Below are 21445 nucleotides of genomic sequence, written 5' to 3' on the forward strand. Positions count from 1 at the left end.
CCACATTTGGGATTTATGGGGATTGAACATCCAGACAAATCGCTGCCAAAATGAATAGCGATCTTACATCACTAGCGATGTCTCGGGATGCCTTGGCTGCCAGGATAGAAATTGCATTTTTGCCTAAGTCGTAGCCCTTCTTCTTGGCGTCTTCGTTTGCCTGTTTGTATTGTTTCTAGGAACAGAAAACAAAATGCAAAAAAATTAAAGAAAATCCTCTGACAGCATTTTCATGAGTTAACTAAATAGTTGCTTGTTTAAAAAACCTCACCACACTGTAGTTGACTTTGTTGGCTTTGGCCAGCACAATATCCATAGCGTCTGGCATTATATGAATGGCAGTCTTATCTTTGTCCCAGGCTTCAGTGTAGGCATGCTGCAAATTTGTGGATTCAAATACATATTTTTTAAAATGGAATTCACTGCTAATTTATTAACACCCCTGTTTAAACACACCTTGTTCATGACTTGAGCATTGGCCTTAGCCAGCACCATGGGCATGTCCTCAGTTGTGACCTTATACTTGTAGTTGCTCGGGTGCTGGCGGTATTTCTGTTCGCTCAGGATCTCGCTGGCTTTTTTCACCTTCTCCACATCCAGTGAACCAATAGGGACCCAACCAATGCCTTGAAGTAGCTTCAGCTCTTCCTTGTAGACCACCTAATCAAGACAAGTGTGTGATGTGTTGTTGGTTATTATTTATTTCCTAAACCAGAGGATCTAGCACTTTTGGCTTCCACTCACGTCACTCTGCAAGTCGTACGCGTGTCTGGCTTGTCGAACATCATTGGAGTCAGGCAGACAGGTCCAGTTGTGCAGGCGGGTAATGTAATTGGTGTGGTTGACCTGGATCTGATTCTTCTTGGCAAGCTCAAAGGCCATCATGTCTACTGGCAGGTGGAATCTAGTTTTGGACTGGTTAAAGTCCTTCTTGTAGAGGGCATCACTTGCAATCTTGGCTGAATTCAAGGCCAACATGAGGAGAGGGTCATCCTGAATGCTGAGGGCCCCAATGTGGTGGCCGACCTGCTTGCGATATCCAGTCTTGTACTTATACTGTAAGAAAATGAAGTATTGCATCAAACAATCAAAAGAAGAAAGTATAAATTTAACAGAATGGAGAGGAACAGAAATCGAGATAGGAAATATTTTGATCAGGTTTGGGTAATTAAATAAAGAGACGGAAATTATAAGGAACATAAAACAACATTGATATACTTACATCACTTGCAATAATCGTTGAGGCTTTAGCAGCCTGGACTGAGATTGCATCAGCACGGACGTTGTGACCCTTCTTTTTGGCTAGCTCATTGTCCAGTTTGTACAGTTTCTAATGACAAGAAGGAAATATGTGTCAAACTGATCCTACGGTGCAAGAACTGGTGGATAAGTAATAAAACAGTTATAAAGTTCTTGCCTCGCTGTAGTTTTTCTTGTTATCCCTGGCCAGAACAACATCCATTGCATCGGGCATGATGTGGATTGTTCTCTTGTCGTGGTCCCAGGCTTTGGTGTAAGATTGCTGTAAGTACAAGTTTGTGAGTTTGCAGACACAAAAATGTTCTAAAAAGATCATTTTGTCCTTTCCAGTACCTTATCCATGATCTGGTTGTTGGCAGAGGCCAATGCCAGGTCCATAGAGTGCATATCTTTGGTGAATTTAAAGGTGCTGGGATGCTGACGGTATCCATGATCCCTCAAGATATGGCCAGCTGTTTTAACTTTCTCCACCTCCAATGAGCCGATGGGTACCCAACCAATTCCTCTGATGTAGTTTTGATACTCACTCTTGTACTGGTTCTGAAGGAGAAATGGGACATGTTTCCTGTGTGTCTTTCATTGTTAGTTAATGGGAAATTCCAAACAATTTTTGGGGGCGGGGTTAATTCATTGCAGTCTTTTGTAATACTGGACTGAGTTATTCTGCACATATGGTAGTCTTACATCACTGGCAATGAACTGCATGTTCCGGGCCAGTTCCAGGTTCATGGCGTCTGGAAGGACAGTGTAGTGGGGGATAATGCTCTTGTAACCGGTCATGGTCTGCACAGTCGAGGCGTGCTTGGCGTGGGCTACACTCATCATGTCTACAGGTGAGTGGTATTTGAGCTTGGACTTGTGGTAATCCTTCTTGTAGTTCTTGTCGCTCTGCAGCCTTGCCACCTCCATGTAATGGACCAGCAGGGGGTCGTCCTGCAGGCTACGCAAGCCCACATGATGCCCTTTTACTTTCTCGAAAGCTAATTTGTACTTGTACTGGAATGACAAAAAAATCAAAGGTAAAACATATCATAACAAAAGAAAAACGGGTAAATTCTGCTAGTCTTAATTTTTCATTCATTATCACACTCACATTACTGGCAATGTTGGAACTAGACCTGGCGGCTACAATTGGGATGGCATCGGCTCTTAGGTCGTAGCCCTTGTTAGCCATTTCTACAAGGCCAGATTTGTAGAGTTTCTGTGAGAAAAAGTGAGACAGTTGTGGAGTTGACTCATTGTATTGTTGAGCTGAATTATTTCAATAAGTCATCTTACGTTGCTCATATTCATGGCGTTAGCTTTAGCCAGAACAATCTCAGGAGCATCTGGCATGATGTGGACCGTCAGTTTGTCCTTTTCCCAAGCAGCCGTGTAAGCTTTCTGAAAATGAATTCCACAGCATTAGCATGTTTGGAGATCTTAGAGCTTGATAGATCTATTCAAATGAATTGCACCTTATCCATGATCTGGTTGTTGGCCGTGGCCAGGGCCAGGTCCATGGAGTCCATTAATTTGCTGTACTTGAAGTTGGATGGGTGAGTGCGGTACTTGGTCTCACTTATGATATCACTTCCAACCTTAGCAGTTTCCACCGCGAGTGAGCCTATGGGCACCCAGCCGATACCTCTAACATAGTTGTTCCAGTCTGACTTATAATCACACTGGAAAGAAAGAAATCATCAGTGAGTAGCCACAGTAATTTGAGACTAAAAAAATTGAAAGTCAATACTTGAACTTATCATTTTCACATACACCACCACAGTATATGACTTTCACTTCCACACACAGTTCAATACAATTACAAAATTGCAAAGATGTTACTTACATCACTAGATTGGGTGTTCATGGTACGAGCCAGCACAAAATTCATAGCATCTGGGAGGAGAGTGTTGGTATGGTGGATCTTCCTGTACCCGGCCATGGTCTGTGCGGCTGATGCTTGTTTGGCATGGACCACACTCAACATGTCAACGGGCGAGTGGTACTTCAGCTTGGACTTGTGATAGTCTTTCTTGTAATTTTTCTCGCTCTGAAACTTGGCTACCTCCATGTAGTGGACTAGCAGGGGGTCATCCTGCAGGCTACGGAAGCCTACGTGGTGGCCTCTCTCCTTTTCGTAAGCAAGTTTGTATTTGAACTGTAATGGCAAGCCAGAGGAGTATATTTACAGCGCATAATGGTTATGGTGCAGGTCAACAATAAATTTTTGGCTTACATTACTGGCGATATTTGTGCTTGACTTGGCTGCTATGATGGGAATGGCATCTGCTTTCAGATTATAGCCCTTGTTGGCCATCTCCACCAAACCGGATTTGTAAAGTTTCTGCATAGCATCCACAGAAAAAGTATTTTTCAGATACAATCATTGAGTTTCTGATGTGGCATTACAAATTGAATTTACATTGCTCATGTTGATGGCATTGGCCTTGGCCAGAACAATTTCAGGAGCATCTGGCATGATGTGGATTGTTCGTTTGTCGTTCTCCCAAGCAGCCGTGTAAGCTTTCTATCAATGAAAGAGTGTAAAAATACATGAGCATTGGAACCACATGTTCTAATTGTGAAATTGTTTGGCCTAGATTGAAGTGCTTAATGGTGACACACCTTATCCATGATTTGGTTGTTGACTGTGGCCAGGGCAATGTCCATTGAGTCCATCAACTTGCTGTACTTGAAGTTGGATGGATGAGTGCGGTACTTGGTCTCGCTTAGGATCTCACCACCAACCTTGGCAGTTTCTACCCCAAGCGAACCCATCGGGACCCAGCCGATACCTTTGACATAGTTGTTCCAATCGTACTTGTAATCACACTGTAGAAAGAAATCTCATCAGTGAGTGGTTAAATTTTTAGACCTGAATATCAAAGGCTACATATAAGATGTGATTAATTCTTCCTATTACTCTTCAAAAACTTTAGTCCAACTTCCAAAAGATTTGCTTAAAAAAAAATTGAGTTGCTGAATCAAAGCAATGACATTATAACAAACTTACATCGCTGGACTGTGTGTTCATAGTACGAGCCAGCACAAAGTTCATCGCGTCAGGAAGGAGAGTGTTTGTGTGGTGGATCTGCCTGTAGCCTGTCATGGTCTGAGCAGCCGAGGCTTGCTTAGCATGGACTACGCTCAACATATCGACTGGCGAGTGGTACTTGAGCTTGGACTTGTGGTAGTCTTTCTTGTAATTTTTGTCGCTCTGCAACTTGGCTATCTCCATGTAGTGGACCAGCAGGGGGTCGTCCTGCAGGCTTCGGAAGCCCACGTGGTGGCCTCGGTCCTTTTCAAACTCTTTCTTGTATTGTACCTAAAAACAAGGCAATAGTGACTTCCGTCCAGAGGGACACAACATTCTTTGTTTTAAGGCTTGTTTTTGTTTTGAGTGCACTAGCCTGGTTTTGGTGTGAAAACCTAGGCTAGTGTTTTTACGCACATTGCTGGCAATATGTCTCCCAAGTTTGGCATGCTGTATGGGAATGGCATCAAGTCTCAAGTCGTAGCCTTTGGCAATATCGTCCAGCCACTTTTGCTTGTAGTGACTCTGTGTGGGAAGACACATACAGTATTCAAATGTTTTTTTTCTACTTAAAAAAAGTCCTAAAGTGTTATCGCCTTACCTCACTCAACGTTTGAGCATTAAATTTAGCCTGGATGAATTCAGGGCTGTCAGCTGGGAGGTGGTAGGTATGCATGAACTTCTCACCAGAAGCCTTGTATGCAGTCTGAGGGGGCGGAAAACATAAATGTGTAAAATATCAATATACCAAAACAAAAGATAGTAAAACAAGTGCATATTACAGAGTCCAGTAGTTTGGAGTTGCTTAGTGCGAGGGACATGTTCATGCTGTCACTGGTGCTGGTGAACTTGAATGTGCTAGGATGCTGACGGTAGCTGATCTCATCCAATGCCGCCTTGGCAGCTTTGGCCTTCTCCACATCCAGAGAACCGATCGGAATCCACCCGGAACCTTGGTAGTAGTTGGTGTAATCGGCTTTGTAAGCATTCTGTAGAAAACCAGACATATCTATTGTATGATTTTGATTACATTGATAACAATGTCAGAATTGTAATCCAAATTCCTAGAACGTACATCGCTCTGAATCTCCATCATGTCCTTGCATCGCTGCACTCGCAAGTTATCGGGAAGAAGTAAGTAGTCGTGAAGGTATGTCCTGTAGCCAATCATGGTCTGTACAGTAGAGCCGTGCTTGGCGTGAGCTACGCTCATCATGTCCACCGGCGTGTGGTACTTGAGCTTGATTTGATGATAGTCCTTCTTGTAGTTTCTGTCACTCTGCAGCTTGGCCACCTCCATGTAGTGGACCAGCAATGGGTCATCCTGTAGGCTACGGAAACCCACGTGTTTGCCCTTTGCCTTCTCATGAGCCAGTTTGTACTTGTACTGCAAAAGACGAAAGTAGAAACCTCAGGTGAAATCAGTGTGGAAATAACTGAAATGTCTTGACAACTCACGTTACTGGCAATGTCTCTGGTAGTCTTCGCTGCCACAATGGGGATAGCATCTTCTTTCATGTGATGTCCTTTGAGCAGATCTCGACGGTGAGCGTATGTGTAGTAATTCTGGCGAGAACCATCCGTGTTAGGATTACAGTGGCCAAGATGCAGAGCGTATTGACCGTCAAAACAGTTGCCGAGATAGGACAACTCCTCTTTATCAGTCATATTACAATGTGGCAAATACTTCAATATTTTAGCATGGATTTCAGCATATTGGTGGAGTATCCATAGGACACAGATCAGCAAAGCCACTAACCTGGCTGATATTGGCAGCATTGCATTTGGCCTGCATCAGTTCTGGAGTATCAGCAGGCAGATGATAAGTGTGCATGAATTTCTCGCCACTGGCTTTGTAGTCTTTCTGCAGAGTCCAAAACAAGAGACCGTTTCAAAATAGTAAAAGGGTCACTAAAGAAAAAGCTTTGTGAACAAGAGTCTCACAGCATTGAGAATCTGGGAATTGGCCTTGACTAGCTCCATGTTCATAGAGTCAGACAAGCTGGTGAACTTGATGGTAGCAGGGTGCTGTCTGTATTTCCTCTCGTCTAAAGCTGCTCCCGCCGCCTTTGCTTTCTCGATATCCAGAGAGCCAATTGGGACCCAACCGATTCCTTTGACGCAGTTCTCATAGTCTTGCTTGTATTGGTTCTACAAAAGCAAAGCCAGTGATATTGGTTATGTAAACTCATTAAACTTAATCATCGAGGCCAAAAGGTACCTCTGCATTTGAACTTAGATTGACCTTGGTTGAAAAGGTTGGCACTTACATCGCTGGCATTGTAATTCATGGTGCGAGCCAGATTCAGGTTCATAGCGTCCGGCAGGAGGCAATAGTTATGTTGGGGCTGCTTGTAGCCGGTCATGGTCTGCACAGCCGAGGCGTGCTTGGCATGGGACACGCTCAACATGTCCACAGGGGAGTGGAACTTGAGCTTGACCTGGTGGTAGTCCTTCTTGTAGTTCTTGTCGCTCTGTATCTTGGCAATCTCCATGTAGTGGACCAGCAGCGGGTCATCCTGCAGGCTACGGAGGCCCACGTGATGGCCTCGTTCTTTCTCGTATGCCTTCTTGTACTGCACCTGCAGGGTGCATTCCAAGGTCGCGATGTGTGATGTTTAGTAAAACGTGACTCAGGTCACATAGACCTGACTTGAGTCAGAATATAGAAACTGACTAGAAGTGACTTGTGCAAATGGTAAAACCTTACATTACTGGCAGCATGTCTGGCAGCTTTGGCGGCGACAATAGGGATGGCGTCGGGCTGTAGGTCATAGCCTTTAGCAATGAGATCCTGCCATGCGAATTTGTAGTAGTTCTGAAATGGTAAAACCACATGACAGATAAGTCGAAAACCCTGCCAAGATTGTGTCTTTGCCTTACGTTGCTAATATTGTACGCGTTGCATTTGGCCTGGAGGAACTCGGGAATGTCGGCGGGAAGTGAGTATTTCTGGTGGATGTCCTCCAGACCTCTCTTGTAGAACAACTGTAAGAAACAAAGATACGTTCGGGAAGAGTCGTCTATTGGAGAGAAAGCGGAAAAAGAAATCGATAACTCACATCGCTCCTCTGAAGCTGGTTGACTTTGGCTTGCATCATGATAGGGTGGTCATCAATGGACGTGAAGGGGATGGTGTCTGGGTGCTGTCTGTATTTTTTCTTTACGTAGAAAAACAGTCATATGTGAAACTTTTCTTGCAGCTTTTGTCTAGATATTTGTTAATTGTAGGACAAACCTCGCAAAGGATTTCCGCGGCCTTCTTGGCCTTTTCAACTTCCAAGGAGCCATACGGCACCCACGGGGCACCCTTTGTGTAGGTGTTGTAGTCGGACTTGTACTCGTTCTGAAGTAAAAACACGATGGCTCAATCTTTGATTATCTTTAACTCACACTTCAGGTATGAATGGATCAAAAGTCAAACTTTTTGTCATAGTCTGGTTAGATTCTCAGTTTTATTTGATTAATTTTTGTTGGCTTGTTTACTGTACTCGCTGTTTGTTTCATTAACACAATTAGTGTCGGCACTCACATCACTCTGGATGATGTTGGCCTTCTTGGCCGTGTCCAGCAGCACAGTATCATGGGGAAGGAAAAAGTTGGTATTGATGCTGCGGTAGCCGGTCATACTGGCGATGGCCTGTGAGTGCTTAGCCTGAGTCACGGACATCATGTCCAGAGGCGTGTGATACTTGGTTTTAATCTTTTCATAGTCCTTTTTGTACTCGCGCTGTGGGGAAAAAAATAATTCTTCAAGTAAGTTAGTGAGTTCATGACCTTAAAACCTTAGTCGTTATCAAACTGAGATCCACGGAGTCTAAACCAATGAACAACCTCTGGACCCCAAAAGTTTGAGAACCTGGAAAAATTAACTAAAGTTTGTGTACATTGCTCTGGATTTTGGCCACGTGAACAGAATGCAGGATCTTGGGATCGTCGTGAATGCTGAGAGCTCCCACCATCTGACCCTTGTTTCTCTCGTACTCTTTCTTGTATTTCACCTATTAGAAACCAGAAATATACGAACATCCTGTGATTCAATTCTAAGGTTTTTAAAATATCTGAGCGAGGCATATACATACGTCGCTGGCAATGTTGGTGTGAGCCCGGGCGGCCAGGATCGGGATAGCATCCCCCCTAACCTCAAACTTCTTGGCCTTAGTTCTCTCCCAGTCATATTTGTAGCAGCTCTGTGTGGAGAGTTTGGCGTTCGACAATTGTCGTTTGTATTCACGGTATGCACCAGGGCCTTAACTCACATCACTGAGGTTGAAGGCGTTCACTCGGGACTGGACAAAAAAGGGGTAGTCCGGAGGTAGACTGTTCTTGCACTTGGTCTCTTCGTACTGGGCCTTGTAGTTTAGCTGCAAGAACAAAAGGTCTTTCGTAAACGGCAGCAGTTAAGATGAGCTCTGAATATGTTTCCTTCCTTTATTAAATAGGCATCCAATTGGCATTCTAGAAATAGATACATTCTAGGATCTTCTTAGCCAAGAAGGAATGCAACGTTTGAACTAGTTTCCCAATTATATTTGATTGGTTTATGATACAATTTCTGAATTGCTTGCTTGGTCATTGATCCTAGTGCTGTGTGAGGCACTACATGGAAAAAATCTAGGACTCTGCTGCCGAAAGGAGCCGGTTTAATGCGGAGCCAGCATTTTCTACCAAATGGACGAATTTGATCAGATAAGACAAGTTGCGTTCAGTAAATTGACAGTATTCAAAAGCACATTTTTCAAAGACTCTTTTACATATTTTAGATCATAGCTCACCAGTAGCTGATTTAGAGTACCATAAGACACCAGCAATGTGCCAGTAGATTCTCTCTATTTCAGATCTTGTATTTTGGGCTTGCTGAGCACTGATTGCTATATTTACTCCAGAGCCAGATGGATCTCAGGTTTCTATGCCACATTGGACAGCTGGGTTTTCTACATTTTGAAAAGTCATCTGAATAGCTGTGGCTCTCTAGTCTTCTTAGCAGAGACCGGTAAGATTGAGAAACTAGATTCATGGTGTTGAAACGTACGTCGCTCAGCTGTTTAGCATTGATGGCCGCCTGGACCAGAACCGGTGAGTCGGTGACTTGCGTGAATTTCACTTTATCTGGATGCTGCCGGTAAACTTTCTGCAAAAGCAAGAAACTGACGTAAAACACCACAGAAAGGGTAGACCGCGCCCCTCTAGCGTGAATCCGTAGCCTACTTACGTCCTTGCAGCCCTCCAGCTTCTTAGTGGCTTCGTACTCGGCCGTAATTGTTTGTGGGAAGAAACATTGCGTTTTCATCTCTTCATAGTCGGCTTTGTACAATTGCTAGGAAAATAAAAGGATGCAAAATTGAAAATGTTGCTTGTAGGAAAGAATCAAAGGAATTGGAATGGGAACATCTATAGTGCATCCAACCTGTTTCTTCATGTCCTCCACTTGTTGGCAGTGAAGCATGTAGAGATCCTCGTAGCTGCCCATATAGTGACCCTTAATCTCATTTTCATACTTGTCTTTGTAATGCATCTACAGAAATACAAGGCTGTTATTTGTGTGAAATTAAATAAGCATTCTTGAAAAGCTGCGATAAATGAAGGCAGGGAAAAAAATCTAAAGATGAAGCTATATTTTATTTTTTTTTAAATGGGGAAGAAAAATGTGCATTTTTGAAAGGGGGAGTTGCAATTTGAGGAGTTTATTTGGGTTATTACTGGAATAAAGTTGGCATTTTTAAGATGAAAACAAGTTCCAATACTGTGTTATGACATAATTTAGGAAAAAACCTACAATTTTACTTTGATTCAATTCTTATCCTGTAAGGCAATTTTTACAAAAACAAATATGATATCAGGAGACTTGTCATCATTTTAGTTTTGGGAAACAGAACCATGACCTTGCACACATTTTTTAAAATTTGTTGCAAAAGTAGTTGCAATTTACCCCAACACCAAGTTTCAGAGCATTTTGAAAAGAAAGACATAATTTCCCGATGGTAAAGGTTGGAACTTATGTTATTTTGGTAAGCATTATAAGGTGTTTGTCCGAGAGTCAAAGCCTGTGGTGGTTCTTACGTCTGTAAACTGTTTGAGCCCCGAGTCCATCTTGAACTTGGGCGTATCGCAGTAGTTGATGCTGAAGCCTCGTGACTTCTCGTAGTTGTCTTTGTAGACTTTCTGCAAAAGGAGTCGAAAGTCAGCAAGAAACTTGAGGGATCGGAGCACGGACGTGCGGCGAAACGTACGTCGCTGAGGATGGTTCCGGCGTATCGCAGCTGCCTGAGCAACGGGTTCTCGGTGGCTGGTAGCGTGTTGTAGTCCGACTGGGCCTTTGTCTTCTCGTACTCCTTCTTGTAATGCACCTGGACACATAGATTAAATGGTAAATGGTGAGTACTTGTATTATATGTATATATTTTAAATTAGAGGCACACATTTAAGTCATTTTAAAAAAAATAATAAATCAAAGGCTCTCTATTTTACTTTTTCTGTTTTGTTATCTGAAAAATTAAGTATCAGTTATTTTCATTTGATTTTTTCCGTATAGATTCATTTTCACAAGATATTGACCTACATAATATTAAACTGAAAAAGGTTACTGAACTAAAAAGTTAAAAATTTACAGAAATAAGGTTCATAATTGTCTGTTTTCTTTTAAACAAAAATAAAAAATAAAATAATTTTAGTAAATATATTCAGAGACTAATTATGACCAAGAATTTGCAGTAAAGTTATTGCAAGAACGAAGTTGTAAATTTACAGAAAAATATCACGTGTGTTGTGGCAAAAGTGTTCTTTTTTTATTATTTCTTTTTTGTTATGATGAAAATTTCAATTCTGAGATATTAGGGAAAATTCGGGGGGGGGGGGGGGGTGGAATCATGGTGAAAATAATAGGTAGACTAAACCACCAGAAAACCAAGAGTCAATTTGTCATTTTACAGAACATTTCTATATTCATGAAAATACAATTTGATTAAAATTATTGCATTTAAGAAAAATAATGCTTTCGCATGAATACATCTGGAGATTCATGTTGATGTAAAATGGGAAAAAAAATACATGGGGTATTACAAGAGTGTGCAATAGTGTTGGTATTGCTTACATCGCTGGCGGAGGCGGCGGCCTTTTTCTGGGTGTTATAAACAGGCGTTTCGGTTTGCATGTAGCAGATTTGGTCTTTCTCGTCCTCGTGTTTTTGGGTGTATCGTCTCTGAAAAGGCAAAGCAAAAGTCGGCGGTTATGTGCCCGCCATCTGGCTGTCCGTTTTGGGGCGTGGCTTACGTTGCTGAGGTTCTCCATGGCCACCCTGGCCATGGCCACGTCAAAGTAGGGCGTCTCGCACCACTGACCCTTCACGTCCTTGTTGTACGCCTCCTTGTACTTCAACTGGAGACAGACGAGTAAATTCAAAAGATGATCCTTTATGTTGCCCCGATAACATTATTTGCTTCCCGATAACAATTCCGATATAATTATTGTAAAAGTTCTGTGTAGTAGGTATGTCCTGATCGAATCAAGCCCGAGAAAATAGGACATCCAATTGTCTCTTTCTTCCCAAATTTGAATAAAGATACCCATCATAAAAGCCAAATAAAGGGCTTGTTAGTGCAAACATTTGTATTTTTTTGCTAAGTTGTGCAGCTCAAATTAAGTTTGGGAACAAATGTTATTCTAATGAATAAACCTATATATAATGAATGAATAAACTAATAGAGCTCTCACGATAGTGACTTTCTTGACATTTATGCTGCTTTTGTTTTTGAAAATAATGATGTGATCGGGCCTAAATTTCGATCGAATCTGGGACATCTTTATTTTTTTGTATTAATTTATTTGCGACATGTGTTGACATGATAAATTGGCCCAAAATATACTGCCTACAATGTCCATAAATGTGTTGGACACTCTACCTATCTGTGTATAAATCATACTATGAAAAAAAGTGCATTTTATAGTTTAGTTTAGATTAGATTGGATTAGATTAGATAAAATAACTTTATTCATCCCGCATTCTGGAAATTTCACTGTCACAGTAGCAAGAGAGTGAGAATACAGACACAGAAAAAGGCACTTTAGACATAAATAAATAGTTAATAAATAAATAGAGTATATATGGTATATATAGTCCAGAAAATACGGCAACTGGCTGGAGGACACCACTAGACGTTCTTTCATTCGCTGCCACCCACCCACTACAAAACAATTGGACGTCTACTAGTCATAAACCAAAGTGAGTCTATTTGACGTTATTGGTCTTACATCACTGCGCTGGTCAGACACCCGCTTGGCCAGCTCCACCTCGGGGGGGTCTGCCAGGACGGTGTACTTGGCCTTGCGTTCGTCGTGGCCTTTCTTGTAATGCACCTGCGGGAGGCACACGGCGACCATGCGCAAATGAGGGGAAAGTCCCGACGTGGAAAATGATTGTCGGGGGGTGAAGACAAACTCACGTCGCTGAGCACTTCCTGGGCCTGGGCCACACGCCGCAGTTCGGGACTGTCCGTGTACGGGCAGAACATGGTCTTCTCCTCGTCCCAGTCCTCCGTGTACATTTTCTACACCGCAGAAAATTGCGTTAGGTCAGAAATTTTTTGTGTTCGTTTTTCTTTGCTGTCTCAGAGGTTTAGATCGGTGGATGTCGTCATGGTTCAGTGGCCCCTGAATCACGATCAAACTATTTTTTATGATTAAGGGCTCAGGCATTTATTCAGGGTCGCGGGTTGCTGGAGCCAATCCCAGCTGACTTTGGGCGAAAGGCGGACTCAGAGGCGGTCCTGTTGTTCATAAATAGAGGAATTTTAGTTTTCCCCAGAAATTTTTTATTGCAAAACTAAAAATATGTTACTGCAAATTGTAATTTTATTAAATATTGATTTCTAAGATCAACAGCAACAAAAAATCTGTTATGTTATTTTCTCTGAAAACTTGAGAATTACAGCAAGGTCTATATAAAATGTGTGTGTTTTGGATAAAAACATATATATATTAATAGATTTTTTACAATGAGATAAATATATGATTAATAAAAAAAAGATCCAAATATTTTCTAAATATATTTTCCATGGTTGGAATTAGAAAATTGTGATTTTACTCAATACAGTAATACCTCGCCAATTTGTGGTTCAATTTTCGCTGCTTCACTACATCGCAGATTTTTTATATATTATATATATATATATATGTATATATATATATATTTTTTTTAATAAGGGTGACCCTACTTCACGGTTTTTCGATTATCACGACCATGTCATTTTTCCTGAAATCCTGGAAATTACAGCCGGGAAAAATACTATTGGTAAATAGCATTGTACGTGAAAGAAAAGTCTTACTTTGCTACAGTTGGCGGCGTTCTTGACGGCCAAGACCAGTTCCGGGGCGTCCGGGGGTAGCATGTACTTGTCCTTGGTCTCGTCCCACTTTTGCCGGTAGAGAACCTGCGCCAGCCGGCGTTTTTTTTGTGTCAGGTGGGACTCAGCGGACGGGCGGTCACGCTGAGGCTCACCTTGCTGATGAGGTCCGACACCTGCTTGACGTGAGCGATTTCGCGCGCCTCGCCGTCGTACATGCTGCCCGTCTTGGATTTGTTGCCCTCCATGCGGTACTTGATCTGGGGAATGAGTACAGCAAAGTTTCAGTGGGAGAACTCGTATTTTCTGCGACAGAAATCCACCAACAATGTCAGCAAAGTCTATACAAGGGTCGTTCCAAAAGTAACGCGAGCTTTGTTTTTATTCCGCTCAAATGGATCAGAAGGGTTTGCAAATTGCATTGTCATGTTAACTGAGTTTATGCATTCATGACTTGAAAGTTTCATCTCTCTGTTACAGATATTGACGGTCCTTCATGCAAGAAAAAATGTAACCTGTTCAACATTTAACGGCGCCTACTGAACGTTTAGATCCTTGCTTTCTCTTCGCTGGATTGGATGTCTACTATCCTGACAAGCTCCTTGGAATTCAAAGTGAAATTTTCTGAGGTGAGTGTTTATTCGCATACACATTCACTGTACAGTTTGACTGCCGATTTTAAAGGTGGCCAAAGAGTGCAGGCCAAATTAATTGTTCATATATGCCAATGAGTATTGGAGCCACATGGAAAAGAGAATTGATTTAAAAAAAAAAAATATATATATATATATATGGTATTTTACTTTAGTATTAATGTGAATTTCTAATATTTGAACAGGTTTACTGTTCATTGTGTCATTATTTTAATTGTTAAAAGCTGAAATGTGAAGCCCTTTATGATCTTTTTGATGATTTCGCGATTTAAATAAGTTAGATTTGACTTGACAATAAAATAAATAAAATATTAAAGTTCTAATGGGGGAGAAAAAGCTTGCCATTGTAAAACCAGAATTGCTCAGTGATTCAATTCAAAATCAAAGTTCTATTTATTCTAGACAAAAAGTCACATTTTGATTATATATAGTTAGAGGTTTATAAAGTGGTTTGATTTGTTCAAGAAAGAAAGGTTTTCTAAGAAAAAGCTATGTTTAAAAAAATAAGTTGACTTTTGGACTGAAGAGAATAAACCAGAAGCGTTTATTTATTTTTTAGTAATATCGAAAGATAACCAAAATAGTAAAACCGTATCTATTTTAGTAATTATTTTTTTAAAAATACAGCTATTTATAATGTATGTCCTTATTTTTGCGTAAAAACTTCATTTCACCTCGCTGAGCTGCTCCTGAGCCTTGCGGATGCGAATCAATTCCGGCGTGTCGGTGATGATGGCGGGAGGATTTCCCCGAGTCTTGTCGTAGGCGTCACGATATTTGTTCTGGAGGGCGGAGCCAGGGCGCGTTAGTGCAACGCAACGGAAGCGGCTCGATTAAACGCTGCCGTCGGCGGCTGGCTCACGTAGCTGAACTGCTCCAGCATCTTCTGGCTGTGCGCCAGGTACGGGGTCATGAACTTGGACGTGTCCACTTGGACCTTTTTCCCCACCTTCCTGGTGGGCAAGCCCGACTATATCAAAACAAAAAGATAGAATTTTAGAAAAAAATGGACGTCTTGATTAGTTTCAGCATTCGTATTTGCACTTTTAGCAGAGGAGCCCAAAAAATGGAACATGCGCAAGGTTACAAACTCTTTGGTTTGAATGTATCTTGTATGGCTTTCTTTTTCAAGAATGATGGGGAAGATTAGTCTATGCATTCTTTTGTAATTTTTCAAAACAATATTATTATCTCTTGACATGAAAAGTTAGTGTCAAAAGAATAAGGTGGTATTTTTCTAGTTAAAGCCTTGTGGGTTTTTTTAAAACGGTCAAAAATACAAGATGGAAGTCCTTTTTTTACTAGAGTATATATTATAAATATAATTTTATATTTCTAAAGTAAGATTAAATATGATTTATTTTAGATCCAAAATATATAATGTATATACCTGTTAAAAAGTACATTTTTAGGAAGAAAAGTTATATTATGAAATTGTACCTTTTAAGAAAAGAAATACATGTTAACGCGTTAACATTATTAGAATAAAAAAATATTCATCCATTATTTTTTAAATAAGCACTAAAGATAACAAAAAAATATCAAAATATTATTTTCAACATTTTCCATGTTTTATTTTTCATCATAGATAGGTACAATTGTTCAATAATGTAGTAGTACTTTTCCAAAATAAATATAAATGAATGAAAATTAAGTCACTTTCTGCTGACAGTAAAATGTTTCTGGGGAAAAAACTGATTACATTTCATTGACACTGTTGGACTTTTTATAGAAAAAAAAAAGAATATATATATGTATATATACATATATATATATATATATATACACATATATATACATATATATATATATATATATATATATATATATATATATATATATACATACATATATATATATATATACACATACATATATATATTTATCTTTATCTATATATATATATATATATATATATCTGTATATATATGTATATATCTATCTATGTATATATAGATATATATCATAAATAGCTTTTGCAATGACAAGATTAGATCATGCAATTCCAGCTTTTCCCAGGTAAGCGAGCAGCCAATTCTATTTGCGTTGATTTTCTTGGAAGCAACACGATCCAATAAAGCTCTGCCATCGGTTAACAAGACAAAGCGCACCGGGCGACCATTCCTTTGGTCGTCCCGCCATTTACCTGATGTTGCTCAGCATGAGGTTGAGGATGTTGAATATGCTCGTGAGTGACCTGTGTCGTCGTTGTCATCTGCTCAACACATCGCACAAATCATACAACACACTCTGAACTTGCAGAAAATACCAGAGGGAATTCTTTTTTTTCGGGGTGCACGTTTCGCTTCCTACTCAGCTTTGGTGGTCCGAAAAACTGTAAACACTTAAATGTTAATATACAGTAATTACTTGGAACTTTTTGGCTAACATTGGCTGTCAGCACTCCCAGTCCAAATTGATTATTTATTATTTATTTAACCTCAGTCTCAGTCTGCAGAAGGTCCTCACCTTGTGGACTCCCTGTGTGTGGCTCCAGTTTTTTACCTAGGTCTACAATGTCTTCTGTGTCTGTGCTTGCTACTGCAACCACGGGAATTTCCCCAATATGGGATGAAATAAAATTCTAATCTAATCGAATCTATCATCGTCAATGGTGGCCAATGAGCGAAGTGAGGAAAAAAAAACGGACAAACCAAAGCTGAGAGAAAAGATGGCACCCGCCTGGCCTCCGTATGGGAATCCATTAGATGGGAGAGAAACATGGGAGTTTCGCATTGAAAAGCAAATTGAAATTTGAACTAATTAAATCAAATATTGCCGTTATTATTTCTATTCTGTTTTCTTATTCATTTCATTTTGATCCACTAATTAGTTATTTAATCACGTAAATCGGATTTAGATTTTTGTTAAATGAGCTAAAAGGTATGTAAAATGAATTAATGTGTGAAATATATGTTTAAAATAATTATAAATGAAATACTAATAAATTAGCTGTAATGATTGTATTTCATTATATTCATAACCCAGTCATGTACAAATTTGTATTCTACAAATGTAATATTTCATTTTAATTTTCAACATTTCGACTAGGCATATTTCAATTTTAATTCAACGATTAAAAAAAATAATTGTAAAATAAACGTCCATGACAGCTATGCTGAGTTAGTACTGTAATTACTGTACATAAATTAAAATACTGCACTATAAAGTGTATGTATAGCATCAAATGTGTTAACGCTGTTTACGTCGATCTTTTTTTAATTTTGAGATATTTCTTTTAGTGCTGGCGCAAACCCAACTTTGCAGTTTTTCACATTTTGTAAGGGGGTTCTAGTTCCCATTAGCTGCGAAAAATGAGGGATGGCTTTTTTTAAATAATAAACCGATGAATCCGTTCTTTCATGAAAATAATGAATAAAAGCAAGTTAAAACAGGAATTCCTCAAATGTGGTGTTTAACCACAAAACATGAAAATGTTTCTCCGCCATCTTTGGATCTCAAACGAGGTCTTTATTGAAAGCGCAAGTGAAAGCAGAGTGTATTGTTTTTTTTGTTTTTTTTTTTTACCCTTCTCCCAACTCCAAACATAGCACTTAGCATCTTTTTTTTAGCAGCCAAAGATGCTAAACTGCACCACTGTCACCCTGACAAATACCAGGACGCCATTAATCCTATTTCTCCAGGAAATAGCGGATTAAATAGCCGACCTTCTGTTTTCACTCTTCCATGAAACACTCCATTGGAGACGTGTCACGGTGACGTCCAATCCGTTTGAAGCAGCATTCGTTCATTTGCTGCCAGCCTCTCACTTTAAACGAATTGGACATGTACTTGCTATAAACTCCTGGAAGTTCCATCTCTGAAAGCGAATCCCGCTGACCTGAAGTCGCTATTGATAGAAGTGATGCAACCAATCTCCACCATTCCCAGATTTCCATCTTACCTCATCCAGATCCTCCTCTTCTTCCTCATATTCTTCTATTATTTCTTCCTCCTCCTCTTCCTCCTCTTCTTCACCTCCCAATTCTTCTTCATATTCTTCCTCCCACTCCTCCACGTACTCCTCCACAATGTGCGACATCTTGGGACCACCTCAGAGGGTCTACGTAAAGAAGATTTCTCAGCACTTGACACAGACTCATCCTTTTAAAATTGAATTAATTGAATTGATTTGATTTTATTGTCACTATGCAGGTGCAATGAGATTTAAAGCTTCACCACTAAGTGCACAAATGACAACAATAAACAAAACAGACCAATAAGCAATAAATAAGTCATAAATAAGCAGTCAACAACATAAATAAGTAGATGTAAATTAAAGTAAAAATTGGTCAAAATGAAAGACTATGGTTAAGAACCCTGACAAATTGGCTTGAAAAACAAAATGAGTACGCAAAATCAGGCTTTAACAACGGTTCATCCTGCCTGTGCTCGGATTGTGGACTCGTGTCCATGTCCACTGTCAATCATACCAGCTATACTAGGGTTGGTGCTAATCCTGTCAGTATGGTTCCAACCGAGCCAGAATACAATTTTGAAGACGGCAGTCTTTCAGCACATTGTTTTTTTTGGATGGATCAATCCGCATTAGTCTCGCGTCAGCCGTTTTAAATGGCCAATTTCCATCTTTAGTATAACAGATGAATCGATGCGTCAAAATATGTTATATGTATGTGTATATATATATGTATATATATATAAATATATATAGTATATATATATAAATATATATAGTATATATAGGTGTGTGTATATATACATATATACGTATACATACATATTTATGTAGGTGTATATGTATGTATATGTATGTGTATGTGTATATGTGTATGTGTATATGTATATGTATGTATATGTATGTATGTATGTATGTATGTATATGTATGTATATGTATGCATGTATATGTATGTATGTATGTATGTATGTATATGTATGTATATGTATGCATGTATATGTATGTATGTATGTATATGTATGTATATATGTATGTATATGTATGTATGCATATGTATGTATGCATATGTATGTATGCATATGTATATGTATGTGTATATGTATGTATGTGTATATGTATGTATGTGTATGTATGTATATGTATGTATGTAAATGTGTGTATGTATATATGTATGTATATATGTATGTATATATGTATGTATATATGTATGTATATATGTATGTATGTATATATGTATGTATGCATATGTATGTATGCATATGTATGTATGCGTATGTATGTATGCGTATGTATGTATGCGTATGTATGTATGCGTATGTATGCATATGTATGTATGCGTATGTATGCATATGTATGTATGCGTATGTATGCATATGTATGTATGCGTATGTATGCATATGTATGTATGCATATGTAGGTATGCATATGTAGGTATGCATATGTAGGTATGCATCTGTAGGTATGCATCTGTATGTATGTTTGCATATGTATGTATGCATCTGTATGTATGTTTATGTATGTATATTTATATATATGTATGTATGTATATGTATGTATGCATCTGTATGTATGTTTATGTATGTGTATGTATGTATGTATATGTCATTGTATATGTATGTATATTTATATATATATAAATGTATATATACATGTGTGCATGTGTATATATAACGACAATAAAAGTATTCAATTCAATACTTCCATTAACTGTTAACCAACAATACTATATAACACGCAAAGCTCTGTTGTCTACAAAACTATCCTTTGTACAATTCTCATTCGTCGCTTATGTAGGTAATTTGTACGTGTAATTGGAACAGTTGGTATGCCCCGTTTAGCAACGTCAGGGTTGCTAAAGCCTGGAAAGGAGAAATAATAAAATTAAATGTTTGTTCTTTTGCAGTTACAGACGTCTTTATCCCAAGTCTGTCACTATGTTGTTGTTGATTTTTAAGAGGCTTTCGGAGAGGATTACGGCAGTGCATCACTTTTGGAAATGGAGCCTACCAACTGTTCCAATGAGTGAGGTGCCAAGGGTCGTGTGTAATAGGGCTCCATTTGTGTGCCTCTTAATCAAGTTTTTTATCTGCTCATTTTTCTATACTTTAAATAACATCCCAATGTAGTTTTGTGAATGGTGCGATCCAGGAAAAGCGCATATATTAAAGACATTGTGGTACTGTTCCTTGCGAAAATGCCAGTGTCAATACTCAATGACAACAATACTCGTAAACCAAAAAGTGGCCAAATCGGATCAAAAGAGTTTCAGCTTCATATTTTCAGCACTTCTTTTCAAATAGACATGATGTATTTAAAAGAAAACCATCATTTACAGCACCTTTTTAAAGGGTCGGAAAGGTACCAGAGAAAGATTCCTGCAGTGTCTTCTCAAGTCCGTAAATCCACGACCATCCACTAGGGGCTTGAGTTCCTCTAATCCCGCTTTTTTTTATTTCCTTAAAACCAGGGAGAAGAAACGATGCGAGAGTGAGCGAGAAGATAAATGTAACATCGACCCTGCCAAGAAGTGGGCCTCCGCCATTTGACGACAGCTGACAGCTGCAGCCTCAGCTATTTCGCATGTAAGCCAATGCCGACGCCTGATTGGGTAGCGCGCTCAAACTAACTGTGATGCCATGCCTTCTGAGGCTAACGGTTAAATATAGGACTAGCTTTTTTTTTTTTTAGTATGGCAAACTAAATTTTCTATTCAAAATGATTGGAAATACCGCAGAATTAAAAGCAGAGGAGAAAACTAACAGTTTTGAAAAAAGGGCAAAATCTGTAGGACTGATCTGGGTCAAGTTCACTTCTGGATTTGGGATTTCCAAAAACAAAGCCATGCAGACAGGATTTACGGAACCGTTTTGGTTTTTTCGGTGTCTTACCGTTTCACGTTTTAAGGGTCTCCCAATGGCCGCCAAAGCCTCCCCCAAGCTTCCCTCCGGAGAAACGCTGGGTGACAGAGTCGCGGCCGAAGCGACTTCGACTCAGGTGGTCATGTGTTAAGCGCCGGCCAATGGCGAAGCGGGGACGCTCGGGTTTCAGACGCTAAATATACCCAAAGAGATCTTCTTTGGGGGTGAGCACCTGTTGGGGAGCCGAATGCATCAGCAAAGTAAAAAAAAAGACGCGCCTCAGATTGGGATGTTGACAAGAAAGACGCTTCGAGGCCTTTCCCAAAGCTTTGTTGAGGAGAAAATTCGGACGCCGGGTGGGTCCCGGTTGGGAATTCCACTTTGGATTTAGGTCAATGGGCTA

General features: G+C 39.7%; 1 protein-coding gene across 1 annotated transcript in view; it reads right to left on the bottom strand.

Annotated features, from left to right (window-relative positions):
- neb (nebulin) overlaps window positions 1-16482 on the bottom strand; it is a 55278-nt gene extending 38796 nt beyond the window's left edge. The window contains exons 1-46 of the mRNA XM_077617590.1: window positions 16414-16482; window positions 15130-15237; window positions 14942-15049; window positions 13770-13874; window positions 13597-13701; window positions 12715-12819; window positions 12524-12628; window positions 11546-11650; window positions 11367-11474; window positions 10507-10623; window positions 10337-10438; window positions 9684-9791; window positions 9489-9593; window positions 9309-9407; window positions 8536-8640; window positions 8359-8466; window positions 8164-8277; window positions 7809-8006; window positions 7515-7622; window positions 7339-7437; window positions 7160-7264; window positions 6987-7094; window positions 6547-6858; window positions 6221-6427; window positions 6036-6140; window positions 5735-5842; window positions 5352-5663; window positions 5059-5265; window positions 4878-4982; window positions 4694-4801; window positions 4256-4567; window positions 3868-4074; window positions 3665-3769; window positions 3479-3586; window positions 3089-3400; window positions 2718-2924; window positions 2539-2643; window positions 2354-2461; window positions 1945-2256; window positions 1594-1800; window positions 1418-1522; window positions 1223-1330; window positions 745-1056; window positions 457-660; window positions 272-376; window positions 68-175 (exon numbers count right to left, since the gene is read on the bottom strand). Coding sequence (XP_077473716.1) covers window positions 68-175; window positions 272-376; window positions 457-660; window positions 745-1056; window positions 1223-1330; window positions 1418-1522; window positions 1594-1800; window positions 1945-2256; window positions 2354-2461; window positions 2539-2643; window positions 2718-2924; window positions 3089-3400; window positions 3479-3586; window positions 3665-3769; window positions 3868-4074; window positions 4256-4567; window positions 4694-4801; window positions 4878-4982; window positions 5059-5265; window positions 5352-5663; window positions 5735-5842; window positions 6036-6140; window positions 6221-6427; window positions 6547-6858; window positions 6987-7094; window positions 7160-7264; window positions 7339-7437; window positions 7515-7622; window positions 7809-8006; window positions 8164-8277; window positions 8359-8466; window positions 8536-8640; window positions 9309-9407; window positions 9489-9593; window positions 9684-9791; window positions 10337-10438; window positions 10507-10623; window positions 11367-11474; window positions 11546-11650; window positions 12524-12628; window positions 12715-12819; window positions 13597-13701; window positions 13770-13874; window positions 14942-15049; window positions 15130-15237; window positions 16414-16482 — 6783 coding nt within the window. The remainder of the gene's footprint in view (window positions 1-67; window positions 176-271; window positions 377-456; window positions 661-744; window positions 1057-1222; window positions 1331-1417; window positions 1523-1593; window positions 1801-1944; window positions 2257-2353; window positions 2462-2538; window positions 2644-2717; window positions 2925-3088; window positions 3401-3478; window positions 3587-3664; window positions 3770-3867; window positions 4075-4255; window positions 4568-4693; window positions 4802-4877; window positions 4983-5058; window positions 5266-5351; window positions 5664-5734; window positions 5843-6035; window positions 6141-6220; window positions 6428-6546; window positions 6859-6986; window positions 7095-7159; window positions 7265-7338; window positions 7438-7514; window positions 7623-7808; window positions 8007-8163; window positions 8278-8358; window positions 8467-8535; window positions 8641-9308; window positions 9408-9488; window positions 9594-9683; window positions 9792-10336; window positions 10439-10506; window positions 10624-11366; window positions 11475-11545; window positions 11651-12523; window positions 12629-12714; window positions 12820-13596; window positions 13702-13769; window positions 13875-14941; window positions 15050-15129; window positions 15238-16413) is intronic.
- Window positions 16483-21445: the final 4963 nt, after the last annotated feature.

Source organism: Stigmatopora argus, chromosome 13, assembly GCF_051989625.1.
Source record: "Stigmatopora argus isolate UIUO_Sarg chromosome 13, RoL_Sarg_1.0, whole genome shotgun sequence".
Taxonomy (NCBI): domain Eukaryota; kingdom Metazoa; phylum Chordata; class Actinopteri; order Syngnathiformes; family Syngnathidae; genus Stigmatopora; species Stigmatopora argus.